Here is a 27,273-nt window from a genome sequence, read left to right on the forward strand (position 1 = left end):
AGCTGAGCGCGTTGACTGTTTACACCACCCAGGAACTCCCAAGTGCTCAATAGATGGGAGTTATTACTTGTAGTCTAACACTACTTATAGGCTCAAAGATACCACCAAGACTCACTCGGGTAAGGAAAGGAACTGGGTGGTAGGATGAGCAATGGCCAGGATGACGAGCCAGGAGGAGTGGGGGACCTGCAGGAGAGGGGTTCCTGAGGTCTAGCTGGCTGGTGGTGCCCACAGTCAGCCAACTCCAGACCCAGCAGTGAGGCCTCACATTCCCTCTGCAGACTGTGGCATCCAGAAAGCTTTCATTCCGGACACTCTCGAGGACAACTTGGTCCACAGCAAGATGTTCCCATGGGTGGTGTCCCTGCAGGATTCCCAGTACACCCACCTGGCTTTCGGCTGCATCCTCAGTGAGTTCTGGATCCTCAGCATCGCGTCTGCCTTTCAGCACAGGCCAGTACCCCTGCCTTTGGGACCTGCCTAGCTCCCTGGGGTGGTGCTCCATTTCCTTCTCAGCCTGGGAGGCTGGAAAAAGAGGATTCTCGGGTCCTAAAATCACCAGTCGCCAAGTAGTGGCTCAATCGGCTGTCTTCTCTGCGTGAGAACTGCCGCTGTGCAGCTGAATAGTGAAATGATTGGCCCTCCATTCTATAGAACCCTTTGCGGTGGAGTCGATTCCTACTCACAGTGACCCTACAGGACACAGTAGAACTGCCCCATAGGGTATCCAAGGCTTGAATCTGTACAGATGCAGACTACTACACCTTTCTCCCTCAGAACAGCTGGTGGGTTTGAACAGCCGACCTTTCGTTTAGCAGCCAAGCACTTAACCACTGTGCCACCAGGACTCCTTCCATTCTGTATTTGCGGGAGGGGGAGTATTTGTTCTGATTTATCCAAGTTACGAAGGCTCTGACTCTTAATACTGGAGGTCCATATTGCTTATCTTGTTAAGCCGCCAGAGCTGGCTCTGTCCTGCTGTCCTGGAGTCAGATCATTTCTCTGAAAACACTTTCCTCGGGTCTTAAAAATATTCTAGCCATAAATACATACATACTATGTACTGGGTTGTAAGGGTTTTGTTTGTTTTCTAATGTTATTAATGTTGAGTAATACCACATGGTGATCTATTCTGGAATTCGTTGAGGTTGTCCTTGTGGCCTAATGTACGTGGTCCATGTGAATGTTTTCCACAGATAAACTGAAAAGTGTATTCTCTGTCCTTGGTGTCTGATTTTATATATAAAACTGGGGTGAGGCGGCCCTACTTGATCTGTCCTAGACTGAGAGAGCTGAAATAAAATCTCCTACCTTGAAGAAGCTTCTGGACTTTTCTCCCTGTATTTCCTGTAGTTTTTACTTTGTGAACACTGTATCGCTTCTGCAGATATTTGTAACTGTGAGATCGTGACTGGAGAATGAGTTTTTTATCATTATAATGGGACTTTCTTTGTTGTTTAATGCTTTTTTGGATCATGAATTTATCAAGCTTGCTTGATGTTAGGAACGTGACTCTTGCTTTTCCTTTTTGATTTAGGTTATGCTTTCTGTTTTATTGCATCTTGTTTTCCTTTTTCACTGTATGGCCTCTGTTTGGTTCCGTAGTTCCCTTCTGATAAATTCGGAGAGTTTGTGTTCCCATTTCAGTGCTCATCTTAGCGTTATAATTTCATGTGTTTTTGTTGTTAGTTGTTATTGTTAGTTGCCGTCAAGTTGCCTCTGACTCATGGCGACTCCATGTACAGCAGAACGAAACGTTGCCCAGTCCTGTGCCTTCGTCACGATTATCCGTATGCTTGAGTCCACTGTTGCAGTCACTGTGCGTTAAGCGCCTTCTTGCAGCACTATGCTGAACAATCTTCTAGAACTATATTAGGCCATATTTTGTTGTGATCCAACAGGAAATTACATGAAATAATTTCATACAAGACACCCAAATTCTGTTTCTGGGAAGTCTTCTCTTGACTCCTTACTGTGTCCAGGATCAGAATTTGTGTTTTATCACTTCTTCCTTCCTCCCTCCTTCCCTTTCACCACTCAATTTCAATAGATTATACATGTGTTTTACTGTTAACCTCTATTTGTTTATGTAATTGTATACCCTTATTACTTCATATATTAGCTGTAAATAATATGTTTTCACCCCTGAATATAAAAAGTGAAAAAATTGTGTATACACTACCTCCAGCTGACGTTCTAACTTTAGTTACATTGATTGATTCTTGCCAGAGTTTATAACATTTTTACTCAGAGCTATAACTTTAAAAAAGTTTTCTTTTGTTTTAATTTTATTCCAGTATTATGATGCATTTCACACTTACTGACCATCCTTTTGCTGGATTTTCTCATTCTACACTAGAGTTGGTTGAAGTCTGTCTTTAAATAGTTTCTTCAAGGGCCCCCAAGAACCATATTTTCCTGGTTTTGCATATTCAAATTTTTTTGTGCTGCCCTTAAATCTGAAGGACTACTTAAGTATAGAATCCATGGCTCACACCTTTTCTTGAGGACATTCTAGGCATTACCTCTTGGCTTCTGTTATTAAATCTTGCTGAGGAGAAGTCTGAGGTCACTCTGATTTTCTCCCCTATAAGTAGGCGTGACCATATATCCTAAATTGTTGGGAGAGGCCTGATTTACACCTTCTATGTCCCTGACTGGGTTTTCTGTGGTCTCTATGTTACTTTATGCAGCTTCCATCTGGCCTTCATTTCTGTGATGGTTTTATTTCTTTCCCTCCCACTTCTTTGCTGAGAAGTATGCTTGGCCAACCTTTTTCTGAGGGTGTAAGTGTCATCTCTGACTCCCTACCTCCTGCTGTCCTTCATGCTTTTGTCAGCCCTTCCTCTGATTTTGAGGTTTGGATTCTCTAGTGTATTTTAGTTTTATGATGTTTGCATTTGTTTATCATTCTCATAGCTCCTTGGGTGATTCCCAAGAGGAGATGAGGAAAACACCCAACTTTACTCCATCATTATTAAAACTGGAAACTCTCTAAAGTGTATTTCCACAGTATATAAAGATGGAAAGATGTTTATATTAAAATATTAGGTGCTAAAGGCAGGAGTCAAGATTACATATTTGGTATAACCACAACTATGTTAAAAACAACAAGAACAACTATGCATAGAAAAAAAAGTACCAACAATAGCATGTTAACAGATTATCTTTGGGTTGCGGAGCAAATGGTGTTAAGATAGAAGACTTCTCAAGATTCTATGGGCTCACAAAGAAGGGTACACACCTGGAGATTCAGAAAAGATTTCCTGGAGACTGGGTGTGAAGGGGTGAGTAAAACCAGCTCAGGGAAGATGAGTTGGATTAGCATTCCAGGCCCAAGGAATGATAACTGTGAAAACAGGGAGGTGTGAAGCTTCCTCCTGCCTTGGCTTCTCAAGTTTCCTTTGCTTTATTTCCAGGAAGAACGTGGTCGTTATAGTTGGTATAGCTAACATGGATTCCAGAAAGAAAGCCCACACAGAGTATCCAGTCAATACCATCATCATCCATGAGGGCTTTAATAACCGCTCCATGAGAAACAACATAGCCCTCCTGATGACAGACACGGCGATGCAGTTCAACGATTTGGTCCAGCCCATCTGCTTCCTCGGCAGGAAGCTGCATAAGCCACCAACCTTGTGGAACTGCTGGGTGTCAGGATGGAACCCCACGTCTGCAGTTAATGCTTCCTTCTCCTAGAGGAGGCTGTGTGTGTGCTAGCAGTGGGGGTGACTTGGAGGAACAGTATTAGGGCTTATCTTAATTTAATAATTCAGTTTGCTTGAGGTTCTAGAGTTGGGCTGGAACCCTCACCTGATAAGCTTTTCTTTCAAGATTCACAGTGCGTGCCTTTTCTGTGGTCATTCTTACATTTGACCCTTTTCCCTCTAGCTCTATACTGACACTGGAAGTACATAGGCAAAGGACAGCCTGAACGGAATGCAAGGTTATGGAGGGGTGAGGGGAAATTGTTCCCTGAACGGGAGTTGATTGTTCTTTTATCTAAGCCATCCTTGTTTTCTTTTATTCTTGGGAAAGAAAGAAAAATAGGAAATGTATACTCTGTACATATAGAGGAAGGGTGAATATATCCTCTGCCTATTTTCATATTCAAGTTCAAAGCAAAGGTGGTTTTTAGTACAAACTCAGACATAGGTTCTGATTTCTATGAGGAAAGGGGTTCACAAGGACATTTCCTACTCCCATTTGGATATCTGAGCTGCAGTTGAGGTGACATCGGGGGGCACTTCTTGTTAACAATTCTCAGACTCTCTGTTGCATGGTCCAGACAGGAAAGCATATGACGATGAGTGTCCTGAGGAAAATCTCCGTGAAAGACGTTGACCTGTGTCCCTTATACAAACCCCCGAAAACAGCCTGCTGCAGTCACAGAAAGCAGAAAACAGAGAACATCTGCTTGGTAAGAACATGAGAGAGTAGAAACTAAATGCTGAGAGTCAACATTGATCACTCCCAGGGGAGCCTCGGGACTCCCCCTGGCTTTATGGTGAGCTTCCTGAGGGCAGAGACCATTACCCGAGACTTGTGGCTGTCTCTGGGGTGAACAGCACTTGGCAGTTAGCAAGTGCTCAATAAAACTCTACTGAATGGGCTAACTAGTCAACATTTTCAGCAAAACATGGTTAAGCATGACTAAGTCACAAATGTTTTTTAACTAGCTAAACATTTGAAAGTGTGAATCCTAATCACACATGCAGATATTCTCTGAGCAAGTCTGCAATGTGGGATCACCCCATTTAACCTCTATGGAACGTGCCCCCTACCCGCCGATGCTGATGCTTGTCAGCTATTGGGGGTTATTCCTGTGAGAAGCCCCTCCCTCCGCCCAGATGAGAGCTGGACAGATGTGGCTGCCTTGCTATTTCAGGAAAATGCATAGAATTCATGAACACTTGGTCTAGGCCCTTTGTGTCCATACTCAGGTACCATACTGGGGTCACACAGTTAGTAAATGTTAGATTAAAGACTAGAACCAGGTTTACCAGATTTCCAACCAGGATTTCTTTCTTCTACTCTAAAATTGTTCTTCTAAAATGCTAACCACATACTGTCCTTTAAATAACCTTTAGGACTCCCTGATAGGGAAAATATCCCCCACCCCCCCAGTGCCACCTGAGGATCTAAAAGGGCAAATCTTTTAGGGAGAGGAAAAAACATACATATTTGTAGACAATTCTTTTTTTAAGTCATTTTATTCCTAAATCATGAAGGACTTCCTCTCATTAGTCAGTACGTTTGCCCTTCCGAAGTTTGTCCAGCACTATTGATTGTTACTTGTTACTGGACTCCTTGCCAGGTACAGGATCTTAACAACTTCTTAAGTCAGATAAAACCTGTTGCTGTTGAGTCACTTCTGACTCATGGTGACCCTATATAACGGGTAGAACTGCCCCATAGGCTTTCCAAGGCTGTAAATCTTTACGGAAGCAGAAGGCCCCATCTTTCTCCCATGGAGCAGCTGGTGGGTTCGAACCACAGACCTTTCAGTTAGCAGCCGAGCACTTAACTACTGTGCCACTAGGGCTTCTTAAGTCTGATAATTTGTTTCAATTCAGTAGAAGACGTAACCATTTAATGAAATTCTGCCATCAGCCATTCCATCAATCCAGTACCAAACTTCATCAAATCTACAGTGCCGCTGTTGGCAGGATGCACCGTTATTTTATATAATATCAAGAAAGAAAAAATGCTGCCAGTTAAACTCTGATGCCTAATGATTAAAGGTGCATCTCAATTTCAAAGATGTTAAAAAAAAATTTTAAGTGCATCTTAGACTCAATTGAATATGGTAAGTTGTTTATATTCTAGATGATCATCTTTTTAAAAACTACCTGCAAAGTTCAGGCTGGTTTTTAACTGCTGCACACCGGTAGACGTTTCTTTGTTTTTGAAAAGAATTGTGCCTGCAAACTGCCTCAGACAAATAAATGGTGACCTGCCTGCCCAGGGTGCTTCCCTCTGAAGTGTGTTCTAGCTTCCAGCTCCCAAGAGGTCCCACATGTAGTATAAACCACTCAGATTCAGCATCTGCCTAATGGGTCTCCCCAGAAACCCAACAAAGGCAGAATCACTCTGAAACCCCCTCCCCACTTTTTTTTTTTTTTTTTTTTTTAACAACTGTTAGGGCTTTTGCTGAATCTCAAAGGAAAAGATAATGAAAGAGACCCTCCCTTGGGAGCTGAGATGGGGGTGCCCCAAAGGAGCCACCACGTGGTACCTTTTGTCTCAGCTGCTTGTACTACAGAAGTCACAGCCCCACAGGATCATGGGGAAGAGCAAACGCAGTGTGTTCTGCACCCCGGGTGGAAGAGCAAGCCGCAAAACTGTGCAATAGCCGGGAACATCTGCCACACAATCATTCATCGAACTATTTGTTCTGAATTGCATACTTTCTTCCTCCAGTTATAAGATCACAGTCAAAACAAACTGGGGCTGGGACCAGTGAAAGGAGGGGAAAGCATGTCATTCTGGCCAGAGAGCCTGTCTGCACCACGCAGACATGACGGACACAGGCAAGGAGGCTGCTTAACCAAAAAAAAACCAAACCAGTGGCTGTCAGGTCAATTATGACTCATGGCAACCCCATGTGTGCAGAATAAAATTGCACTCCATACAGTTGTCAAGGCTCTGACTTTTGAAGCCTTTCTTCTGAGGCGCCTCTGGATAGGTTCGAACCGCCAACCTTTCTGTCAGTAGTCAGCTACTTAACTGTTTGCACTACCCAGACAGGATAACAGCCAGTACTCTGGTATAAAATCTTGATGCTCTGTTATCGCTACCAATGTTTGACAGTAGGGGATAAAAACAGTAGATAGCGAAAAGCTGAAAAATCAAGAATTCTACACGGTAGCATTGCTTTATGCCTAATTAGAAGCACAGAATGAACTCCATGAGTCTGGCCCTGGCCTTCTGAGGGATCACTAGCTTTGCAGAGCATGCCTTCCTGCTGCCACGCTCTGCAGAGCTGCTCCTTTCTTTCCCTATTCACCTTGATTTTTGTTCGGTGTGGCTTCTTCAGAAAAAGGGCAGACTAAGGAAAAGGATATGTGTGTGTAGACACCCAGGGAAGACTGAACAACCGTGCCTCGGGATAGGCGGGGTTGAGGTGGCCACTCTTAATGCTTCTTGTTGTTGAGTCTGTTCAGGAGTGTTTCCTATTGTCACTGCACCTCCCGTCCGTGTCCCAGTCCAAATAGCCAAGAGCAGGTGGCCCAGCTCTTCTCTTCTAGCTAGACGGGTCAAAGGTGGTTGTCTGGCCTTTGGATGACAGACCCTTCCTTGGGCCAAGATGGACCACTCGGGAGGGGCATATCTGTTTAACTGGGGGCTGGTGTGTTGGGAAGTTCCCTGGGTGGTGCCAAGTGGTTTTCGCTCAACCACTAACCTGAAGATTGGTGGTGATTTGCTTCTGTAAAGATTTAAAAACAAAACAAAGAAACCCATTGCCGTCGAGTCGACTCTGCCTCATAGCGACCCTATAGGATGGAGCAGAACTGCCAAGAGCAGCTGGTAACCTTTTGGTTAGCAACTGTAGCACTTAACCACTGGCCACCAGGGCTCCTCCGTAAAGATTACAGCCAAGAAAACCCTAGAAGCAGTTCTACTCTGTGACACATGGGGCCCGTCATGAATCGGAATTGGCTCAACGGCAATGGGCTTGATTTTTGGTTTGTGTACTGGGCGTGGGGGCAGCTAAGGTAAATTATACCTAGTAACTATCTTGTTGCTTTTCTCGTATCTCTTAACTTTTCACATAGAAATGACGGCCTTTTATAGACGTGGAAATAATAGTAGCCAGCTTTCACTGAGCGTTCACTGTGTGCCAGGAACTGTATGCAGTGCTCGGCATGTGTTACAGGCATTAACTGTTAGTATCCTCACTTTAAGGAGCCTTCGTGGCACAGTGGTTAAGCACTCGGCTGTTAACTGAAAGGTTGGCAGTTTGAATTCACCAGCAGCTTCACGGGAGAAAGATGTGGCAATCGGCTTCTGTACAGATTTACAGCCTTGGAAACCCTTTGGAGCCGTTCTACGCTGTCCTACAGGGTCTCTATGAGTTTGAATCAACTCGACAGCAATTGATTTTATTCCCACTTTAGATCAGAGATTCAGTAACTTGCCCAGGGTCACAGATCCAGCTAAGTGTGCTAAGCTTCTAGCCACTCACGGTAAAGAAGATACGGTCTGTGCCACAGAATTCCAGAATGCCAGCTGCCTGCTCCCATGGGAGCTGGGGAGGCTAGGAGCAGGGCAGAGGCCGGTGAGCAGGTGGAGGAACAGGAAGTGGCAGGTGGAAAGCTGTGGACCTGCCCAGTGCACGCTCCCTGAGAAGCTCGGCTCTGGCCCCGAAGGCCTGTGGGTGGGAGGGAGCAGCTTAATCTAAGGATGAAAACAAGATAGAGAGGAGAAGGGGATACATGGGCATTCCAGGCCAGAAAGGAAAGATATATCAGCACCTGAGGAATGAGAAAACAAAGGAGAAGAAGGACTTAGTTGAAGCTCTGGAAGGAAGAGGGCAAGAAAATGAAATTTGAACTGGGAAGCTACAGGCAAACTGTAGCAGTCCATGAATAATCTGCATAATACAAGAAAAAGTCATCTTGTTGGAATTTGTAGTGGCTGCTGCCTTTGCCTTTATTCGAAACAGTATAGTGTAATTGTACCCCATTCCTAGTGAGAGGAGCCCTGGGGGCGCACTGGTTAAGAGCTAAGCTGCTAACCAAAAGGTTGGTGGTTCAAATCCACAAGGCGCTCCTTGGAAACCCAATGGGGCAGCTCTACTCTGTCCTCCAGGTCGCTATGAGTTGGAATCGACTCAACGGCAGCAGGTTTGGTCCCAGTGAGAACTAGCGTACAACATTGCTATTTGCATCAGGATACACTCCCAAATTGCCTTGTGCGCCAAATTGCACAAGGGTATATTAAAAAAGAAAGCAAATTTCTCTGAGATCTGAAGCCTTCTGTCCTTTGTCACAGGGGGACCCAGGAAACCCAATGATCTGCCAGCTACAGCACTCGGATCTGTGGGTCTTGAGAGGAGTCCTGAACAAAGGTGGTGAGAAATGCGCTGGCCCGTTTCTGTACACCAAAGTGGAAGACTACAGCAACTGGATCATGGCCAAGGCTAAGAGGGTCGGCCCCGCCCTGCATTCCCTCCACCACTGGGAGAAGGTGCGCCCTTACTCTGATGGGCTGAGGAGCATCGTGGCACAGAAAACACATGCTGGGCTGGGCCATGCTGGATGGCACCGAGGGCACCACCAAGGACGAAACTGGCACTCCAGTCATTTGCTGCCAGCAAATGACTCTAGAAGTAATCTCGACTTTAGAGAAAAAGGCCTGAGAGAAGCAGGCCGGTCTTCGGAGATGGCCATACAGCCCATGTATTATGACTACTATGGTGGGGAGGCTGGAGAGGGGGGGTTCATTGCAGGTCAGAACAGCCTACATCAGTCCCAAGAAACTATCTTGCTTTTCTTCTTGCTGGTTTTCTTTTGCAGCGGTACCTAGTCTAGGAGCTGACCCACCCCACTGAAGAGTAAGCTCAGAATGCTGGGTGCCAGGAACTTGCCAGGCAGTACTGATGTCTATTTTTGTATTTTTGATAGTTGCACACCTGGGCTGCCACACGGCACATACTGGGCTGGCTCTCCCTCCTCTGTCCCATCCCACATGCGAGAAGGTCACCTTCATTTGTGCTTGTGAACTAAAATGTGGGCTAACAAGTGTCAAACCATCAACGTGCGCTGTGGTTCTTTCAGTGTTGACGGTTCCAGGGGCCAGGCTGTGAGAGCGCCCCATGGGCAGATGTGGCCCGGGAGGTGAAGGACAGCCTGGCTGGAGAGCTGGGGACAGCAGTCAGCACAGGAAACAGTGACAGGAACGCTGACTAGAAAAGAATTGTTTACTTTAATAGATCACTTCTTGGGTTGCAGCTGTGGCCAGGCCTTCCTCTGGTTATTTCCCAGGGGGGCCAGTTGCCTGCAACTGCTCACAAGTGGTTTTCATTCTATTCCAAGCTTTGCGGTAGCCTTTCAAGGACATCTGCGAAAGAGGTGAAAGGGGTTGGGGGGGGAGAAGGTCATTTTGCCACCGATTGTAACCATCTAGAATGCAGCCCTCATCCAGCCCTGCTGATAGTCTGGGCGATCCTGCGTTGGGCAGTATCCTGCCGTGCATGCAGCTGGGTAGGGCCACCCATGAGCAGCACCCATCCGGAAGATTCTTCCAAGGAGCAAGCTTCCATTTAATAAAGTGAGAAGTTGCAGCTGTCTGCTGCAATTCTCTGCTGCTTCTCTGCTCTGAATGTGGCCCAAGTTTGGATCCCAATTCACTCCCTGTCACCATGTGATCACGGGAAAGGCAGGAGAAAGTACCACGGGACCTGGGCCGGGGTCTATGTGTGACAACGCCAAGCTCCTGCTCATTTCCCGAGTAACCTGATGGGGTTTTTAAGGTACTCAAAGGATGTCTTAAGTGACCTCAGCGTGCAGCCTGGCCTGTGGCAATCTTGGTGCTTTCTTTTCCTTCTTTCTGATGCCAGCAAATCGTTTCCACATTGCCCACTTCTCTTCCGCGGCTCACAAGGGGCCAGGGTGCTACTGTGCACGCTGCATGTTATTAGGTTGCAGGATTAGTTAAAAACAAAGACACCTGTGACTGTGTACACGCACGGAATTGGGCGCCGGGTGATAGTAAAAATCCATTATCTCATTTTTTTAAAAAATGCCTTACCCATGTATGAAGTAGCAATCACTAAATTACCAATGGTGAAGAGGGTTTCTTAAGCTTCCCGAGGTCATTAAGAAAATAAGCAGTTAAAAACACACATTACTACAGTCTCTTCCTGGTACCTGAAAAGACCCTACCCCTAACAATCAGAAAGGAGCTTTAAAGACAAAAACCACCCTTCATTTTGGTATAATAAAGCAACTGCTAAGATTTCTCACAAACCTTGCAAATACCTATATTTTTTTCATTGTTGTAGTTTAAGTGAAAGTTTACAATTCAAGTTAGTATCTCATGCAAAAATTTATACATACATTGTTATGTGACCCTAACTGCTCTCCCTATACTGTGACAGCACACTCCTCCTTTTCATCTTAGATTTCCCGTGTCCGGCTCCTGACCCTCTCTGCCTTCTCATCTCACCTCCGGACAGAAGCTGCCCATTTAGTCTCATGTATCTACTTGAGCTAAGAAGCACACTTCTCACAAGTACCATTTTATGTCCCATAGTCCAGTCTAATCTTTGTCTGAAGAGTTGGCCTTGGGAATGGTTTTAGTTCTGGGTTGACAGAGAGTCGGGAGGCCATGCTTTCTGGGGTTCCTCCAGTCTCAGCAGACCCTTAAGTCTGGTCTTTTTACTAGAATTTGAGTTCTGCACCCCACCTTTCTCCTGCTCCATCAGGGACTCTCTATTGTGTTCCCTGTCATGCAAATACCTATATTCTTACCCCCCAAAACAAAATCCTAAGCAAAAATGTTCAGAGAGAAAAAGACTGCCCATCTCGGGATTCTCTCGTGTCTCACCTCTGCGATCTCCACTTTCCTTTCCCACGTCTTGATGCTTTTCTCCAGCTCCCCATTTATGATCTTCTCCCGGACGTACGCCATCACCGGCGGCGCGCGGAACTCGGCCAACTGCTTCCGTAACTTCTTGTTCAAAAACTCAGCTTTGGCCCGGTCCTGGGTAGGGAAAGAATTCAACCCAGGAAACTCTGACAGCTCCTGCTTAGAGGATTTTCAACAAAGGTGTCAAGATCATTCAGTGGGGGTGGGGAGAAAGAATAGTCTTTTCGACAAAAGAACAGTCTGTTCTTTCTGGCCCAGGAAGAACAGACTTGTACAACTGGATGACCGCATGCAAAAAAGAATTTGGACCCTTATCTTGCACCATAGGTAAAAAATAACTAAAAAGGAATCAACCTAAATATAAGGGTTAGAACTATAAAACTCTAGACGGAAACATAGGTGTAAATCTTTATGACCTTGGAATAGCAACAGTTTCTCATGTGTGACACTAAGAACACAAGTGGGGAAAAAAAAGAATTGATAAACTGGACTTCATCAAAATTAAACCCTTTAATGCTGCAAACAATACAATCAAGAAAAAAAAGAAAACCCATACAAGGGGAGAAAATATTGGCAGATCATATTTCTGTTAAGAGACTTGAATCCAGAATACATAAGAAATTCTTATAACTCAATGGTAAAAAGATAAGTAACTCAATTAAGACATAGGCCAGGGATCCAAACAGACATTTTTCCAAAGAAGAGAAAATAAGACATATTACCTTACACATGCCAATAAACATAGAAAAACGTGCTCAATATCATTAGTCATTAGGGAAATACAAATCAAAATGAGACGCCGCTTCACACCTACTAACTCAAAAAACCCATTGCTGTCGAGTCGATTCCAACTCATAGCGACCCTATAGCACAGAGAAGAACTGCCCCAAAGGGTTTCTAAGGAGCAGCTGGTGGATTTGAACTGCCAACCTTTTGATTGGCAGCCAAGCTCTTAAGCACTGCACCACTAGGATGACTAAAATACAAGTGTTGGTGAGGATGTGGAGAAATTGGAATTCTCGTGTTGATGGGAATACAAAGTGATGCAGCCACTTTGCAAAACTGTTTGACAGTTTCTCAAAATGTTAAATATAAAGTTACCATGTATAATCCAGCAATTCCACTTTTAGGTATATATCCAAGAGAAAAGAAAACACACATTCACACAAAAACTTGTACAGGAATATTCATAAAGGCATTATTCATAATAGCCAAAGAGTGGAAACCCGAATGTCCATCAACCGATGAATGGACAAATAAAATGGTAAATCCAAAAAACGGAATATTATTTAGTCATAAAAAACAAATTATGTACTGCTACATGTTGCAGCACGGACAAACCCTGAAAACATCGTGCTAAGTGAAATAAGCCTGTCACAAAAGACCACTTGCCGTATGATTCCATTGTTATAAAATGTCTAGGACAGGCAACTGGACCAATAAGCAACATCATGATAATCAGGGAAAAGAATGAAATTGTTAAGGGTTTCATTTTACTTGGATCTACAAGCAACACTCATGGAAGCAGCAGTCAAGAAATCAAATGACACACCGCACTGGGCAAATCTGCTGAGAAAGACCTCTTTCAAGTGTTAAAAAGCAATGATGTCACTTTGAGGACTAAGGTGCGCCTTATCCAAGCCACGGTATTTTCAGTTGCCTCATATGCATGTGAAAGGTAAACAATGAATAAGTAAGACCGAAGAATTGATGCATTTGAATTATGGTGTTGGTGAAGACTACTGAATATACTGAGGACTGCCAGAAGAATGAACAAATCTGTCTTGGAGGAAGTACAGCCAGGATGCTCCTTAGAAGCAAGGACGGCAAGACTTCGTCTCACATACTTTGGACACGTTATTAGGAGGGACCAGTCCCTGGAGAAGGACATGATGCTTGGTAAAGTAGAGGGTCAGTGAAAGAGAAGAAGACCCTCAACGAGATGGATTGACACAGTGGCTGCAACAATGGGCTCAAACGTAGCAACAATTGTGAGGACGGCGCACAACCGGGCAGTGTTTCTGTTGTATATGAGTTGGAACCGGCTCAATGGCCCCTAACAACAACAACAGAGCAGGCAAATCCACAGATAAAGAAAGTAGATTAGTGGTTGCCTAGGGCTGGAAACGATGGAGAAGGGAAATGCGGAGTCTAATGGGTCCAGTGTTTCTCTTTGAGGTGGCAAAAATGTTCTGAAATTATTGTGGTGATATATACACAATTCTGTGAATATACTAAAAACCACTGAATCATAAACTTTAAATTGGTGAATTTCATGGTATGGGAGTTATAGCTCAATAAAGCTGTTGCAAACTAAAATGTACAAAATAGTGAATGTTAAGCTTTTAAAAATTGATTTCAGGTTTTACTTGTAATCTAATGAATATCAAGCCAAAAGAAGTACTAAGAGAAATTCTAAATAGAGCACATGCACAGGGTTTTGCTTTCACTTCGCTTCCTGCCACTCTGCACTGAGATCTGGCTTTTTTTTGCAGAGGTTATGGGTTCTCCATCAAGGATATGATGTGGATGCCATGACAAAACTGAGTTTGATGTAGCAATCCTGTGGCTTTTTAGTCATTAGGTAGGCTTGGGGCCATACATTGTGATGGGGACACTCTGGGCCCATTCAAGACAATAATGCTTTAGAGTTTGACAAAGCACCATTATATGTGGTCGTATATGGCTACCGTAACAAGGGTCGTAACCTCTATTTCACAGATGTGGAAACTGAGTCCTGTCTAATTAAAAGGTTTGTTCAAGGATGGAAACTGCAGCACCAAACTTGATGCCGTGGCTTCTCAATCTGAATCCAACGCTCTTTCTCCTCCACAAAAAAGTCCCCTTTGCATCACATTATATGCACATTATAGAAATTCAACTGTATGTGTGCAGCAAATTAAAGAGCTAAATAACAATGTAGATGTAGGAGCTCAGGTGATCCCACCCACCATCTCCCCATTGACCACAGGCCTTATAGTGAGCCCAGGACAGAGTCCAGTTCTGCCATCCTTCAGTTGGTCTCTGCCTAGAGGCTTCTCTTGCTGTGAGCATCCACTGTTCAAATGAGAGCTATGTACTTAAAGAGCTCTCTGTCCATTACTCAAAACATATTTTGACATGCATACTTTTTCTTACAGAAATTACATCACTATTTGCATAACATATTTATTACTGGGTTGTATATACCAAACTTTGAATACCATACTTCATGGGTCAGTTAAGGAATTCTTGAGAGTTATGTGGACTCTGCATGATTTTTATCTTATGAACTGGTTTGAGAACCTAACCCTGCAGTAAAATGCAACACTACTATGCTGTAATTCTCCTGTGTCACTTTCTCTTTGATGACCCAGAGATATTTTAATTTTTATAGTCTAGGCTTTTCTGGCCAATAAATCAAGATGGTTTGGATCTTAGTATACATTGACTCAAGTCCTTGAGTCAGAAGGAGTAGGCAGGAGACAAACATAAGAAATGGCATGTTTTACCCTCTCCTACCTCCTCTGCTTGTACAGTTTCTCTTTCAAGTTTTTCGAGTAACTCATTTCTCAGCACCATCTCCTTGTCCAGACTGATGGACATTTCCAATCCCCGGTGAAGCCTGCTCTGAAATATAATAATACAGCAAGACTTGAGCAAAGATGATCTCTCAGAACTATAGGAAGGGTAGACAGCTCTTTATTAAGCATGAGAAAAGCAGAATTGTCTAGGAACTTGGGTCTGCTTTTCTCACGGGTGCAGAATCCTGGTGCCTTCAGAACTGGTGGGGGTGGGGGTGGGGTGGGGTTAGGAGAGCCTCAAGAGTCTTGTCCTCACTGTAGCGGCAGGGTGGTAAGACACACTGGGACCCAACTCCTGGCCCTACCACTTACTAACAGAAACTTTGGCAAGTCCCAGATCCTCTCTAGACTTGGTTTTGTCACCTCATAGGGTTGTGTTTTTGTTGTTGTTAGGTGATGTTGAGTCGGTGGAGGACACCTCAGCTCCGTGGGAGCCAGCAATGGTGGGTGGAAACCTTGGGTGACCTAGAAGATGGCTCAGGAAACCTCAGGGCCTGGGCATTAGGGCGAGCCTTACTTTGTACATGTTGAGGATCTGCAGAGTGTTTCCAGAAGCTAGCTTTAGCTGGATCAGTTCTTGATTCTTTGCTTCGATTGTTTCTAAAAACTGAGCATTCTCAATCTTCAGCTGCTGAAAATCCACCTCATGAAGGGCATCACCCACCTCTTCCTTCTACAGCTCAGAAAGAAGAAAGAAATCATGATCTGCTCAGTTGTGACTTCCAAATGTATGGCTCACACTTTGCAACCCTTGCTGAGTCTCTGGAAGTCAGTCATCACGCAGTCATTCAACAGACATGTATTGAGCATCTGCTTGGTGCCAGGCATGGTGCTAGGCACCAGGGATAGAGATTGGAGTAAAAAAGATGCTCCCTGACCTCGAGGAGTGCATACTTGACCAGGTTTCACAGACAGGTGGGCAGGAATTAACTAACAGTGTGATGCGGTGAGATGTGTAGGGGCTGAGGGCACAGGCCCCACACATAGGCCAGGGGAGGATGGAAGGCTGGGTCAGGAAAGGCTTCCCACAGGGGGCTGGGTGTGGTGCCCAAACAGGGCTTTGAACGAAGAGAGAGAGCTGGTCTGCTGGGCTATTCAAGAAAGAGTTATTTTTAACCTGGAAACCCCAGGAAAACCAGCCCATAAAGTCCCCTCTTTGATCATCTGACATTTCTGCACTGCAGGTATATTGGGTTCCCCTCCAGGTCCCTCCCTGACCTGGTCCCACTTCACCTTCCCCACCAGGTCAATGCCATCTTATATTTATGGTATGCAACAGCCAAACTCAGTGGCTGCTGCTGTTCCCCACCCCCATGCTCTACCCATACTGTATCGACCTCCTGGGGTGTATCTTCTTCTCCTTCCCCAAAACAACACGATTCCTTAAGCCCAAATATGACCCATTCTCCAGCTCAAATGCTCTCAACCTGTTTTCCACACCCAAGGGTAAGATCTCTCTCCACCGAGCTCCTGAAAGGCTTTGGCCCCGTGGTCCTTATTACTGGTGCCTTTGTATACGTTGACTTTTTCTCATCATCACCACTCCCCACTTGTCTGTGAGCTTGCAAGAGCAGGACTCACATCAGTGTCATCTCGGGGCATCAAAGGCTTTTTAAGGTTAAAGGTCATCCATCTACTACCCATCTCAAGCTTAACCTCCCTGTCCAACGCCTTAACCTACGCTTGACCTACACCTGACCTCGCATGAACAGCAGGGTACAACCTTTCTTCCTACCCTGAACTCAAACCTCCTTCCGACACCTCCACCCCTAGCCCTAGCTCTACCCTCGGGGCCCTCCCAGTCAGTCTGTCTGTCCTCCCCTCAGCACTCTCAGACAGCCTTCATGGCCCTCCCGGGCCCTCTCTTTATGGAGCAACCAGTCCTCGGTCCTCTGACGACTCCTCTGACGTGGCTTCTACTCCCCTTGCCATTCAGTTCACTCTTCTACTAATTTCCCAGTTCTTCAAGTATGGAGCTCACGGTGGGACACAAAACTCTAGACCATGGATACTCAGAGCAGAGCAGCAAGACCACTCCTTTCCTGTTCTGAGCACTGTGTTTCTACAGCATCACCTCCAGGTGAGCTGACTTTATCATGCACCTATGATTAAGCCAGAATGCTCCTTAGGAACAAGGATGGCGAGACTTCGTCTCACATACTTTGGACATGTTATCAGGAGGGACCAGTCCCTGGAGAAGGACATCATGCTTAGTAAAGTAGAGGGTCCATGAAAAAGAGGAAGACCCTGTGGATTCACACAGTGGCTGCAACAATGGGCTCAAGCATAACAGCAATTGTGAGGATGGCGCAGGACCACGCAGTGTTTCATTCTGTTGTACATAGCATCGCTATGAGTCAGAACTAACTCAACGGCACCTAACAACAACAACGTGACTAAGCCATCTGTACCTATGCAGATATTTTTGGGGATCGAAGTGGAGGATCTTACATTTGTCCTTGGTCATTTCATGTTGTTCATGCTGTCTCAGCCTGTTGAGGTCTTTCTGTATTCCAAGTCAATCAAGTAATAGTCCTCAAATGTGTTAATGCTCCAGCCCAACTTTGTGTCATTTGTCAGTGGCCACCTCTGATGGGCATGCCAGCAGTGCTCATATTCAAGTTAATAACAAAAATATTGAGCTAGGAACAACTGGACTAAACCAAAGCTAAGAAGTTTCCTGAATACAACCAAACACTTCGAGGGACAGAATAGCAGGGGTGGAAGTCTGGGGACCATGCTTTCAGGGGAAATCTAAGTCAACTGGCATAACAAAGTTTATTAAGAAAATGCTCTGCATCCTACTTTGGTGAGTGGTATCCAGGGTCTTAAAAGCTAGCAAGCAGCCATCTAAGATGCATCAATTGGTCCTAACCCACCTGGAGTAAAGGAGAATGAAGAACACCAAAGTCACAAGGAAAGTATTAGCCCAAGAGACAGAAAGGGCCGCATAAATCAGAGACTGCATCATCCTGAGACCAGAAGAACTAGACGGTGCCTGGCTACCACTAATGACTGCCTTAACAGGGAACACAACAGAGAGTCCCTGATGGAGCAGGAGAAAAGTAGGGTGCAGAACTCAAATTCTAGTAAAAAGACCAGACTTAATGGTCTGACTGAGACTGGAGGATCCCCAGAAAGCATGGCCCTGGACTCTCTGTCAGCCCAGAACTAAAACCATTCCCGAGGCCAACTCTTCAGACAAAGATTAGACTGGACTATGGGACATAAAATGATACTTGTGAAGAGTGTGCTTCTTAGCTCAAGTAGATACATAAGACTAAATGGGCAGCTCCTGTCTGGAGGTGAGATGAGAAGACAGAGAGGGTCAGGAGCTGGTTTAATGGACATGGGAAATCAGAGGTGGAAAGGAGGAGTGTGCTGTCACAGTATAGGGAGAGCAGTTAGGGTCACATAACGATGTATGTATAAACTTTTGTATGAGAGACTAACTTGAATTGTAAACTTTCACTTAAAGTACAACAATAAAAATTAAAAAAAATATATTGAGCTAGGAATGGACAGAACCACACTTTACGTTCTAGAGGCCCTGCTCTGTGTCTGCCTTTCAGCCTTTAACCAGGAGCCTTTAGATTCAAGCTGTTCAATGGTATAACTGTACCTCCCAGGCCGCATTCCCTCAATGGGTCAATAAGTATGAAGGGTCTTTTCAATTCAAGCCAACTCTGTCTACAGAAAAGCCCTGATTTGCCAGCACAGTAACTGTATGGGTTTCCTATTGCTGCTGTAACGAATTACTACCAACTTGCTGGCTTAAAACAATACAAATTTATTATTTTACAGTTCTGGAGGTCAGAACTCCGAAATGGGTCTTTGGGCTAAAATCATGCTATCTGGCAGGGCTGCATTCTTCCTGGAGGCTCTAGGGGAGATTTGGTTTCCTTGCCATTTCTAGCTTCTAGAGGCTGTCTGCATTCCTTGGCTATGGCTCTTTCCTCCATCTTCAAAGTGCATCACTCTGACCTCTGCTTCCATCCTCACATCTCCTCCCCTGATTCTGACCCTCCTTGCCTCCCTCTCATAAGGACCCTTTCGATTACATTGGGCCCAGCTGGATAATCCAGGATGATCTCTCCATCTCAAAATCCTTAATTTAGTCACATCTGCAAAGTCCCTTTTGCCTTGGAGGGTAACACAGTCACAGGTTCCAGGGATTAGAATGTAGACATCTTTGGGAGCCAGGAGGGAGGGGCATTATTCTGCCTACCACAGTAACCTGAAAAGAAAGAAATAAAGAGAGAAAATCCACATACTTGTCTCAGTTGTGAAAGCATTTTTTTCCTCTGAACTTTGAGAGAAACATTTTTCAAATTTAACTTATCCTTCATATTATCCTAAAAAACAAAAGCGTATTTTAATCAGTGTCTCTTCTTCTTCCCTGTTGGTTTGAACAGTTGGTAGGTTTGAGGCTGCAGACCAACCTTGAGCCCTAACATGCAGTCCTTTATTTCGGGTCCCTTTACTTCTACCCACGCTGGTGCTGCTGTGACATTTCACTCCCGACCAAGAAGCAGAGGAAGCTGTGTCTGCCACATGCAAACGTTATATTGCTCTTAAATTTGAGATAATTTGGGTGCACTGTTACTGCAGGGGCAGAGGCAAGACCAGGTAGCATCTTGAGACCTTTCCTCACAAAACAATCTTATAATTCTTTGATCTTTTATTCTCTTGGTAGTGTATATAATTTTTACTATTTATAACATTTAAGGATCAATAATCCTTCCAAACTGTCAACAGGGTCAAAATTTGATATGCCATAAAGCCTCTGGAAATGAGGAAAAACAAAAAACCCATTGCAGTCGAGTCGATTCTGACTCATAGAAACCCCATAGCACAGAGTAGAACTGCCACATAGGGTTTCCTGGGCTGTAATCTTCATGGGAGCAGACTACTTTCTCCGGTGGAGCAGCTGTTGGGTTCAAACTGCCGACCTTTCGGTTAGCAGCTGAGCGCTCTAACCACAGCACTACCAGGCACCTTTGGAAATGAGGAGAACCCTCAAAATTCTCTTTTGTTTCCCATGCCAGGCAATGGTAGATCGCCTCATAATAAGAGAATCCAAAGAGCATGAGATTTACTTGTCCCATTCCATGCGTTCACCTGACTAGAAAGGCTGAACCAGCCCAGCCTCACACCTTTCTCAGGAAAATGCAACAGCTCTTGAAACAAATAACAACAAAAAAGAAGTGGACCTGAGATACTATTAATATTCATCTTGCCTGATTGATTTTAGCCTTGATAAACTTGCATTTTAAACACGCACACACTTTTGGGAATATTGAAAATATATATATATGGCAGATTTATGGTGGACCAAATGGAGTTGGGCTGCCCAACATGGGTAATTTCTGTGTCATCATTCCATGAATTTATTCTTCCCTTCTAATCTCTAACCACCTACCAACTCACCCTCCGGCGGTTCGCGTCCTCAAGATACTTCATCACTTTCTGAGTGGCCAAAATACTCCCTTTCTTCTTGGATATGGTTTTCAGAATATCTTTTTCAAAATCACGCACTGCTCTCTGAACTTCAGCCCATCGGATTTCAGCTTCCTCAATAATAGCCTAGGGGAGTCAGCACCAAGAGAAAACAGAGTTTCCAAAAACCTCAATTCCCAGGCCTCTTGGTGAAATAAGTCAGTTACAAAAGGACAAATGTTATATGATCCCACTTACATGAAATACCTAGACTAGGCAAGTGTATAGAGATCAAAGTCATCAGTGGTTACCAGGGGTGGGCGGGAAGGAAAAGGGAAAGAGGACTTAATGCTTAGGGGACACTGAGCTTCTGTTAAGTGTGATGGAAAAACTTGGGAACGAATAATGGTGATGGTTGAACACCATGATGAACATAATTAATGTCACTGAATTGAAAAATGTTGAAATGGCAAATGCTTACTACACACGCACACCCGCCCCCCCACACACAAAAGCGGCCATACATTGATGATCGTTGTATCTAGGTGATAGGTACAGAGGAAGGGTTCGTTGTGCTAGCCTCTCTACTTTTGTGTATTTGTGTATTTTCTACTAAAAACCATTTAAAATTCTCTTGGAATCCAGACTTTATGGAGCCATTGAGGCTGGATGAACCCCTGAAACTACGGCCGTGAGATAATCTTTAAACCTTAAGCTAAAAATACCCCTTGAAGCCTTCTTTAAACCAAACAGTAGTTTAGCTGAATTACTAAAGAATGTCTGCCTTGAGCACTGGGCTCTTTTAAAGAACTATCTATATGGGATCAAACTGACAAAAGCAACTCAAAAGTTTAGATAGGAAGCTTAGGGGGCAGTGAGTTTATGTTAATGGTGGAGGAACAATTCGGAAAAGGAGGAGGAGAAAGGTTGCAACACTGAATTGTATATGTAGAGATTGTTGAATTGGTGTATGTTCTGCTGGGTATATTCTCAGCAACCAGAAAATAAAATAAATGATTAAAAAAAAAATTAAAATTTGCTGTCTCCTCAAGCAGGAAGTAAGTTCCTTAAAGATAGGCCCTCAATTTATGCTATCCTACTTGTGTTTCTTCCAAAGCACCAACAGTTACATGAACATACTCTAGGTACTTCTGGATGAGGCAGAAGTGGGGAGCCTAGGTTGGATGGACGGCCTCCATTGAGAGACTGGTATACCTCATGATGCTGCAGGTCCCGTTCAGCATTTGCCCTCATGTGCCTTATTTCTTCCTTTGTGTCTTCCAGCTCCTTTTGTGCAAGCTCACATTTCTGGTCAACAGTGAGGGTTATTGCACGGTCTGTACCTGACTGGGCTTTGGGTTTCCGCTTGCCTCGTAACTGCAACCCAAGAAAAACAAAGCCATCTTTGAGCAGGAATCAGTCGTAAAGCAGCCCAAGATGGACATCAAAAATGATCACCCAGACCTGCTAGAAATTACGCTGAATGAGAGCCAGAGAGAAGGAACTCATGATTAAAGGATTCTGGGTATTAGGCCTGAGGTGACACTTATTTCACATGTCATCCTAAAGCCCTGCTCCAAATGCTTCAAAGGCCTATGTTTGACAATGAACTGAAAATAAATGAGGGAAGCGTGTCTCCAGGGTGGGCAGAGTGTGACCCGATACAGACCAGCATTCGAGTCAGTCAGCGCTCAGCGCTTCCTACACTGAACGCAGAAGAAAAATTGCATCTCAAGGCAAGGTGTCCACAAAAAACAAACAAAACAGTAAAAATCTTAGATTTTGTTTGGCCCTCAAAGGATAGACCTATACAGTTTTATTTTATTTTTAATTAAATGCCCACATTTTTAAAATCAGGAAATTCTACCACCATGGCACTCCCCCCACCCCACGCAAAAAAAAAAAAAAAATCCATATTTCCAGCTACTTTTGAAAAATCTGTTGCTCTGGCAACACTAGGTTGCCTGGCTGAGCCTTTTAGACAAGGGACGCGCTCTCAACGGCCACACTAGGCCCACTTCGCTCCTTCGTGTGGCTGGCTGGGCCTTGAAAACATTTAAGTTTGAGTCTCCCAATTTCAGGGAATTCTTTTAAACAAGCTAAGATATTCTGAGAGAGTCAATCCACTGACTGAATCCAATTCCCTTCACACTCACTTGAAGGAGAAACTTTGGACGGCAAGGAAGAATCAAAAGTAGAACAAGGAATTGGTGTCATTAAATTGTACACATGAAAAGGGTTGAATCGACAAATGTTGTGTGATATGTATTTTAAACAACAATTAAAAAACGAGAGCGAAAACATGAAACAATTTTCAGACAAACAAACAAACAAAATCGAGTAGAACGGGGAGAGAGTCCTATGGTCCCTTGGCCAAAGAGACACACTAAGAAGGGCAGACACACAAATACCACTTGCAACTGAAGGGAATAGCAGAATCAAGGAACTCTTAGGCCTCGGTTGTGTACCTGTGCAAATTCAGAGGATGATATTTTAATATCTGATAATCGTGGATGTCGATGATCAATGGGCTCCAGTCTATTGTAATATTTCTCAAACATCTCTGTCTCGATTCTGAGAGCGGCGTTTCCATAGCTGCAAGACGGAGGATACCCAAGTAAGTTCTACCGATACAAGAGTTTAAACCCCAAATAACTAGTATCTAGCTCTGATAGCGCAATGGTTAAGCACTCGACCGGTCGGTAGTTTGAATCCACCAGCTGCCCCATGGAAGACCTGGAGATTGCTCCTGTAAAGACTACAGCCTAGGAAACCCTATGGGGGCAGTTCTACTTTGTCTTATATGATCTCTATGAATTGGAATCAACTCAATGGCACCCAACAACAATGGCACTTACTAAACATGTGTAACCATCAATTTAGCAAGGCACTTAATCTCCTTGTGCCTCAGTTTCCTCATCTGTAAAATGGGAATAATAATAGCACCCATTTTTTAGGGTTGCAATAAGGAATGTAAGTCTTTAGGACTCTGACTGGCACATACTAAGTGCTATTTAAGTTATTTGATGTTTTTATTAATATGTTTAATAAAACCCAAACCAAACCCATTGCCATCAAGTTGATTCCAGCTCCTGACAACCTGATGTGTTACAGAGTAGAACTGCTCGATAGGGTTTTCTTGGCTGTGACCTTTACAGAAGCGGATCGCTAGGCCTTTCTTCCACGGTGCTGCTGGGTTGGTTCGGACCACCAACCTTTAGGTTAGCAGTTCAGTACAAACCATTTTCACCACTTGGGGACCCTGTAATGCTTAATGAGCCACAAAATTCAAAGTACTGGGATTATATTGAAAATTGTTGCTGAAATGAAGCTATGTTTCATTTTCACGTCTTCTAGCCCATTTGTGAAATTCCTTCTGAATTACTACATTCTTGAAGTTATAGACACCCACAGTCTTCAGATGTTTCTCTTGGTTTCTATTTCTCAGCTCTTTTATTTCCAGCACCCAACAGATGAAATACTCCACAGGAAATTTATTCTAAATGGTGGAAAAGACTTGAACAGATGGTTTTTAAACAACTAGAGATGACAAACCTAGTTTACCCTGTATATGCCAGGATTATGGCCTTTTCAACTTCTCATTTATATAGCATGTATGTTATATATGTGTGTGTACATATGTATACATATAATACACACCTACAGAAGGAGTCCCTGGGTGGTGAAAACAGTTTGCGCTCAACTATTAGCGGAAAGGTAGGTGGTTTGAGCCCACCCAGAGACACCATGGAAGACAGGCCTGGTGATCTGCTTCCAAAAGTTTGCAGCCTTGAAAACCTTACGGATCACATTTCTGCTCTGCACACATGGGGTCACCATGAGTTGGAATTGGCTTGATGGCAACTAACGACAACAATGGCATATATAAAAGAGAGGGAGAGAGAAGAGCTTTGATGTTTTCATATACTATTGAGCTAATTCCTGTTTGGCTGAATTTTAAGATTAGTGAAAAAGTCTGGCTGGAAAGCTCAGTAAATGAAAGCATCTTTCTTCTTCAGTATATACCACGTTCCCAGTGTGGACTGTGAGGTCACGCCTGAGTCTGAATCCCAGCGCTACCACCGACTAGCTGTGTGACCTTAGGGAAGTAACTTAACCTCCATGTCTTCCTCTCCGTGTCCACCTCCTAGGGTTACTGCGTCATTAAACAAGTTCATAGACACACAATACTTGGCATATAATGGTAGCTATTCGTAATAAATCTGTTTTGGAAGAAGTATGGCCAGAATGCTCCTTAGAAGCAAGGATGGTGAGACTTCGTCTTAAGTACTTTGAAAAAGTTATCAGGAGGGACCAGTCCCTGGTGAAGGACATCATGCTTGGTAAAGCAGAGGATCAGTAAAAAAGAGGAAGACCCTCAATGAGATGGACTGACACAGTGGCTGCAACAATGGGCTCAAACATAGCAACGATTGTGAGGATGGCGCAGGACTGGGCAGTGTTTCATTCTGTTGTACATAAGGTTGCTATGAGCACCTAACAACTAACAACAACAACCACAACTCATAATAATACCTCAGTTCTGATCGAAACTATTTCCAGACGTATAGAAGTAACATCAATTCAGCTTCCAGAGCCAGGAGCATTGTACAATTTACCTCAACTACATCATGGAATTTTGATACCCCCTTTACTTGCTTTAGTAGATATAACAGACTGCTACAAGTATAGAATATTGGTCCGTCCCATGCTTGCACCGATAGTTCAGGCACACGGTGGCCTCATAGTAAGTAAGGCCATCTCAATTGCCTCCTTGCTACCTTGTTGCCACCTTAATTTTATCATAGAATCTTAGCATTGAAAAGGGCCTTAGAGATCTCCTGGTCGGACCTGCCTCCTCAGGCCGCTTAGGAGGGCGGTTAACCACACAGCCTGGCACTAGACAGACCCACCTGGGCTGACGTTCTCTTCACCGACTATCCTCGGTGTTTCCCACCACCGGCCCCAGCCCCTCCCACTGCCCTGATGTGGCTCCATCAACCGCCTGTTAGCGGCTGTGCAGACACAGAGGTAAAGAGAAAAAGTCAAGTTCCTGCCCCACTTTGGAGGTCTCAGTTTCCTCAGTGTTCAATGCGGACCTGGATCGTTACCATCCTGGACCCCAGATCCAAACCCACTCGGCGTGCAGGGCCCACCGGAAGGAGGGGGCTCCTGCAAAGGTCGGCTGGCGGGTACCTGAGCTCCTCCACCAGCCCGCACAGCTGGATAACGGGCAACTCATTCTCGTCCCCGGCCTGGGAGTCGGTGAGGTTGCTCTCGGAGTCATCATCTGTCATCACGCTGCGGAAGCGGCCCTTACTTCTGCCGAGTGCGCCCTGGAGCGCCTGGTGTTAGGGGCGGCGCGTCACTCAAGCTGCGACCAGGTGGCGCGTTGCCGGGGCGACGGGACGCGTTCGGGAGTGAGCGGCAGGGCTTTTGGTGACCCAGCCCGGCTCACCCCAGCCAAACTCCGCGCTGACCAGAGCTGGCGGTGACTAGACTCCTGAATGCTTACACTTTCTTCTTCAACAATGCATTTTAAATCGATACTAATAATAGCAGCCACGATTTACTGAGCACTACGTTCTTGGCACAGCTTATGAAGATCTTTACAACAACCTTCTAATAAATACTGTTCTCTTCATTCTCTAATCGAGAAGCTGAAACCCAGGGCGTTAAGACAATTTGCAGAAGTGTCTTCTTTTCCAGTCTCCCCGTGGGGCCCCTGCTCTGTGCACCACGCGGTGCTTCATACATGTTCATTGTAGTTTTTCTCAGAGATCAACATCCATTCAAAAACCTGTTGCCGTGGAGTCAATTCAGACTTCCCCACAGGGTTGCCAAGAAGGCTGGTGGATTTGAACTGCTGACCTTTTGGTTAGCAGCCGAGCTCTTAACCACTGAACCACCAGGGCTCCTAACACCCATTAGAATGGCTAAAATCCAAAATACTGACACCACCAAATGCTGGCGAGGATGTGGAGTGACAGGAACTCTCTTTCATTGCTGGTGGGACTGCCAAATGCCACTTTGGAAGAGAGTTTGGCAGTTTATTACAAAGCTGAACACAGGGTTACCATATGATCCAGCAATCATGCTCCTAGGTATTTACCCAAATGAGTTGAAAACGTACATCCACACGAAAACTTGCACACTAATGCATAATTGCAGGAGTCTCTGAGTAGTGCAAACAGTTAAGCGCTTGACTACTAGCCGAAAGGTTAGCAGTTTGAATCCACTCAGAAGCACTGTGGAAGACAGGCCTAGTGACCTGCTCCTGATAGGTCACAGCCTTGAAAACACTAAGGAGCACAGTTCTACTCTGACACACGAGTTCGCCATGAATCGAAATCCACTTGATGGCAACTAATAACAACATTCATAGTTGCCAAAATTGGAAGCAGCCTAGATGTCATTCAATAGAAGAATGGATAAACAAACTATGGTGCATCCATACAATGGAGTATTATTCAGTGATCAAAAGAAATGAGCTCTAAAGCCACAAAAAGACATGGAGGGAACTTAATGCATATTGATGAGTGGAAGAAGTCAGTCTGGAAAGGTTATATATTATACGATTCCAACTATGTGACCTTCTGGAAAAGGCAAAACTATAGAGATGGTAAAAGCATCAGTGGTTGGTTGCCAGGGATTGAGTCAAGAACAGAGTGTGTTT

General features: G+C 44.5%; 2 protein-coding genes across 2 annotated transcripts in view; one reads left to right on the forward strand and one right to left on the reverse strand.

Annotated features, from left to right (window-relative positions):
- The window catches only part of PRSS54 (serine protease 54), an 11,457-nt gene extending 1,926 nt beyond the window's left edge, over positions 1-9,531 (forward strand). Inside the window, exons 2-5 of the mRNA XM_004371663.1 lie at positions 282-453; positions 3,420-3,678; positions 4,289-4,420; positions 8,998-9,531. Coding sequence (XP_004371720.1) covers positions 282-453; positions 3,420-3,678; positions 4,289-4,420; positions 8,998-9,531 — 1,097 coding nt within the window. The remainder of the gene's footprint in view (positions 1-281; positions 454-3,419; positions 3,679-4,288; positions 4,421-8,997) is intronic.
- A 447-nt stretch (positions 9,532-9,978) lies between these two features.
- Positions 9,979-25,918, reverse strand: CFAP263 (cilia and flagella associated protein 263). Its single transcript, XM_004371536.2, has 9 exons — positions 25,794-25,918; positions 23,066-23,192; positions 21,813-21,974; positions 20,589-20,744; positions 19,433-19,513; positions 15,676-15,831; positions 15,097-15,204; positions 11,554-11,709; positions 9,979-10,065 (listed from the first exon to the last, which is right to left on the reverse strand). The coding sequence occupies exons 1-9, from the start codon at positions 25,892-25,894 to the stop codon at positions 9,979-9,981; spliced, it is 1,134 nt and encodes a 377-aa protein (XP_004371593.1). The 5' UTR covers positions 25,895-25,918.
- Between the last annotated feature and the right edge of the window lie 1,355 nt (positions 25,919-27,273).

This window comes from Trichechus manatus, unplaced genomic scaffold, assembly GCF_000243295.1.
Source record: "Trichechus manatus latirostris isolate Lorelei unplaced genomic scaffold, TriManLat1.0 scaffold00014, whole genome shotgun sequence".
Classification (NCBI taxonomy): Eukaryota; Metazoa; Chordata; class Mammalia; order Sirenia; family Trichechidae; genus Trichechus; species Trichechus manatus.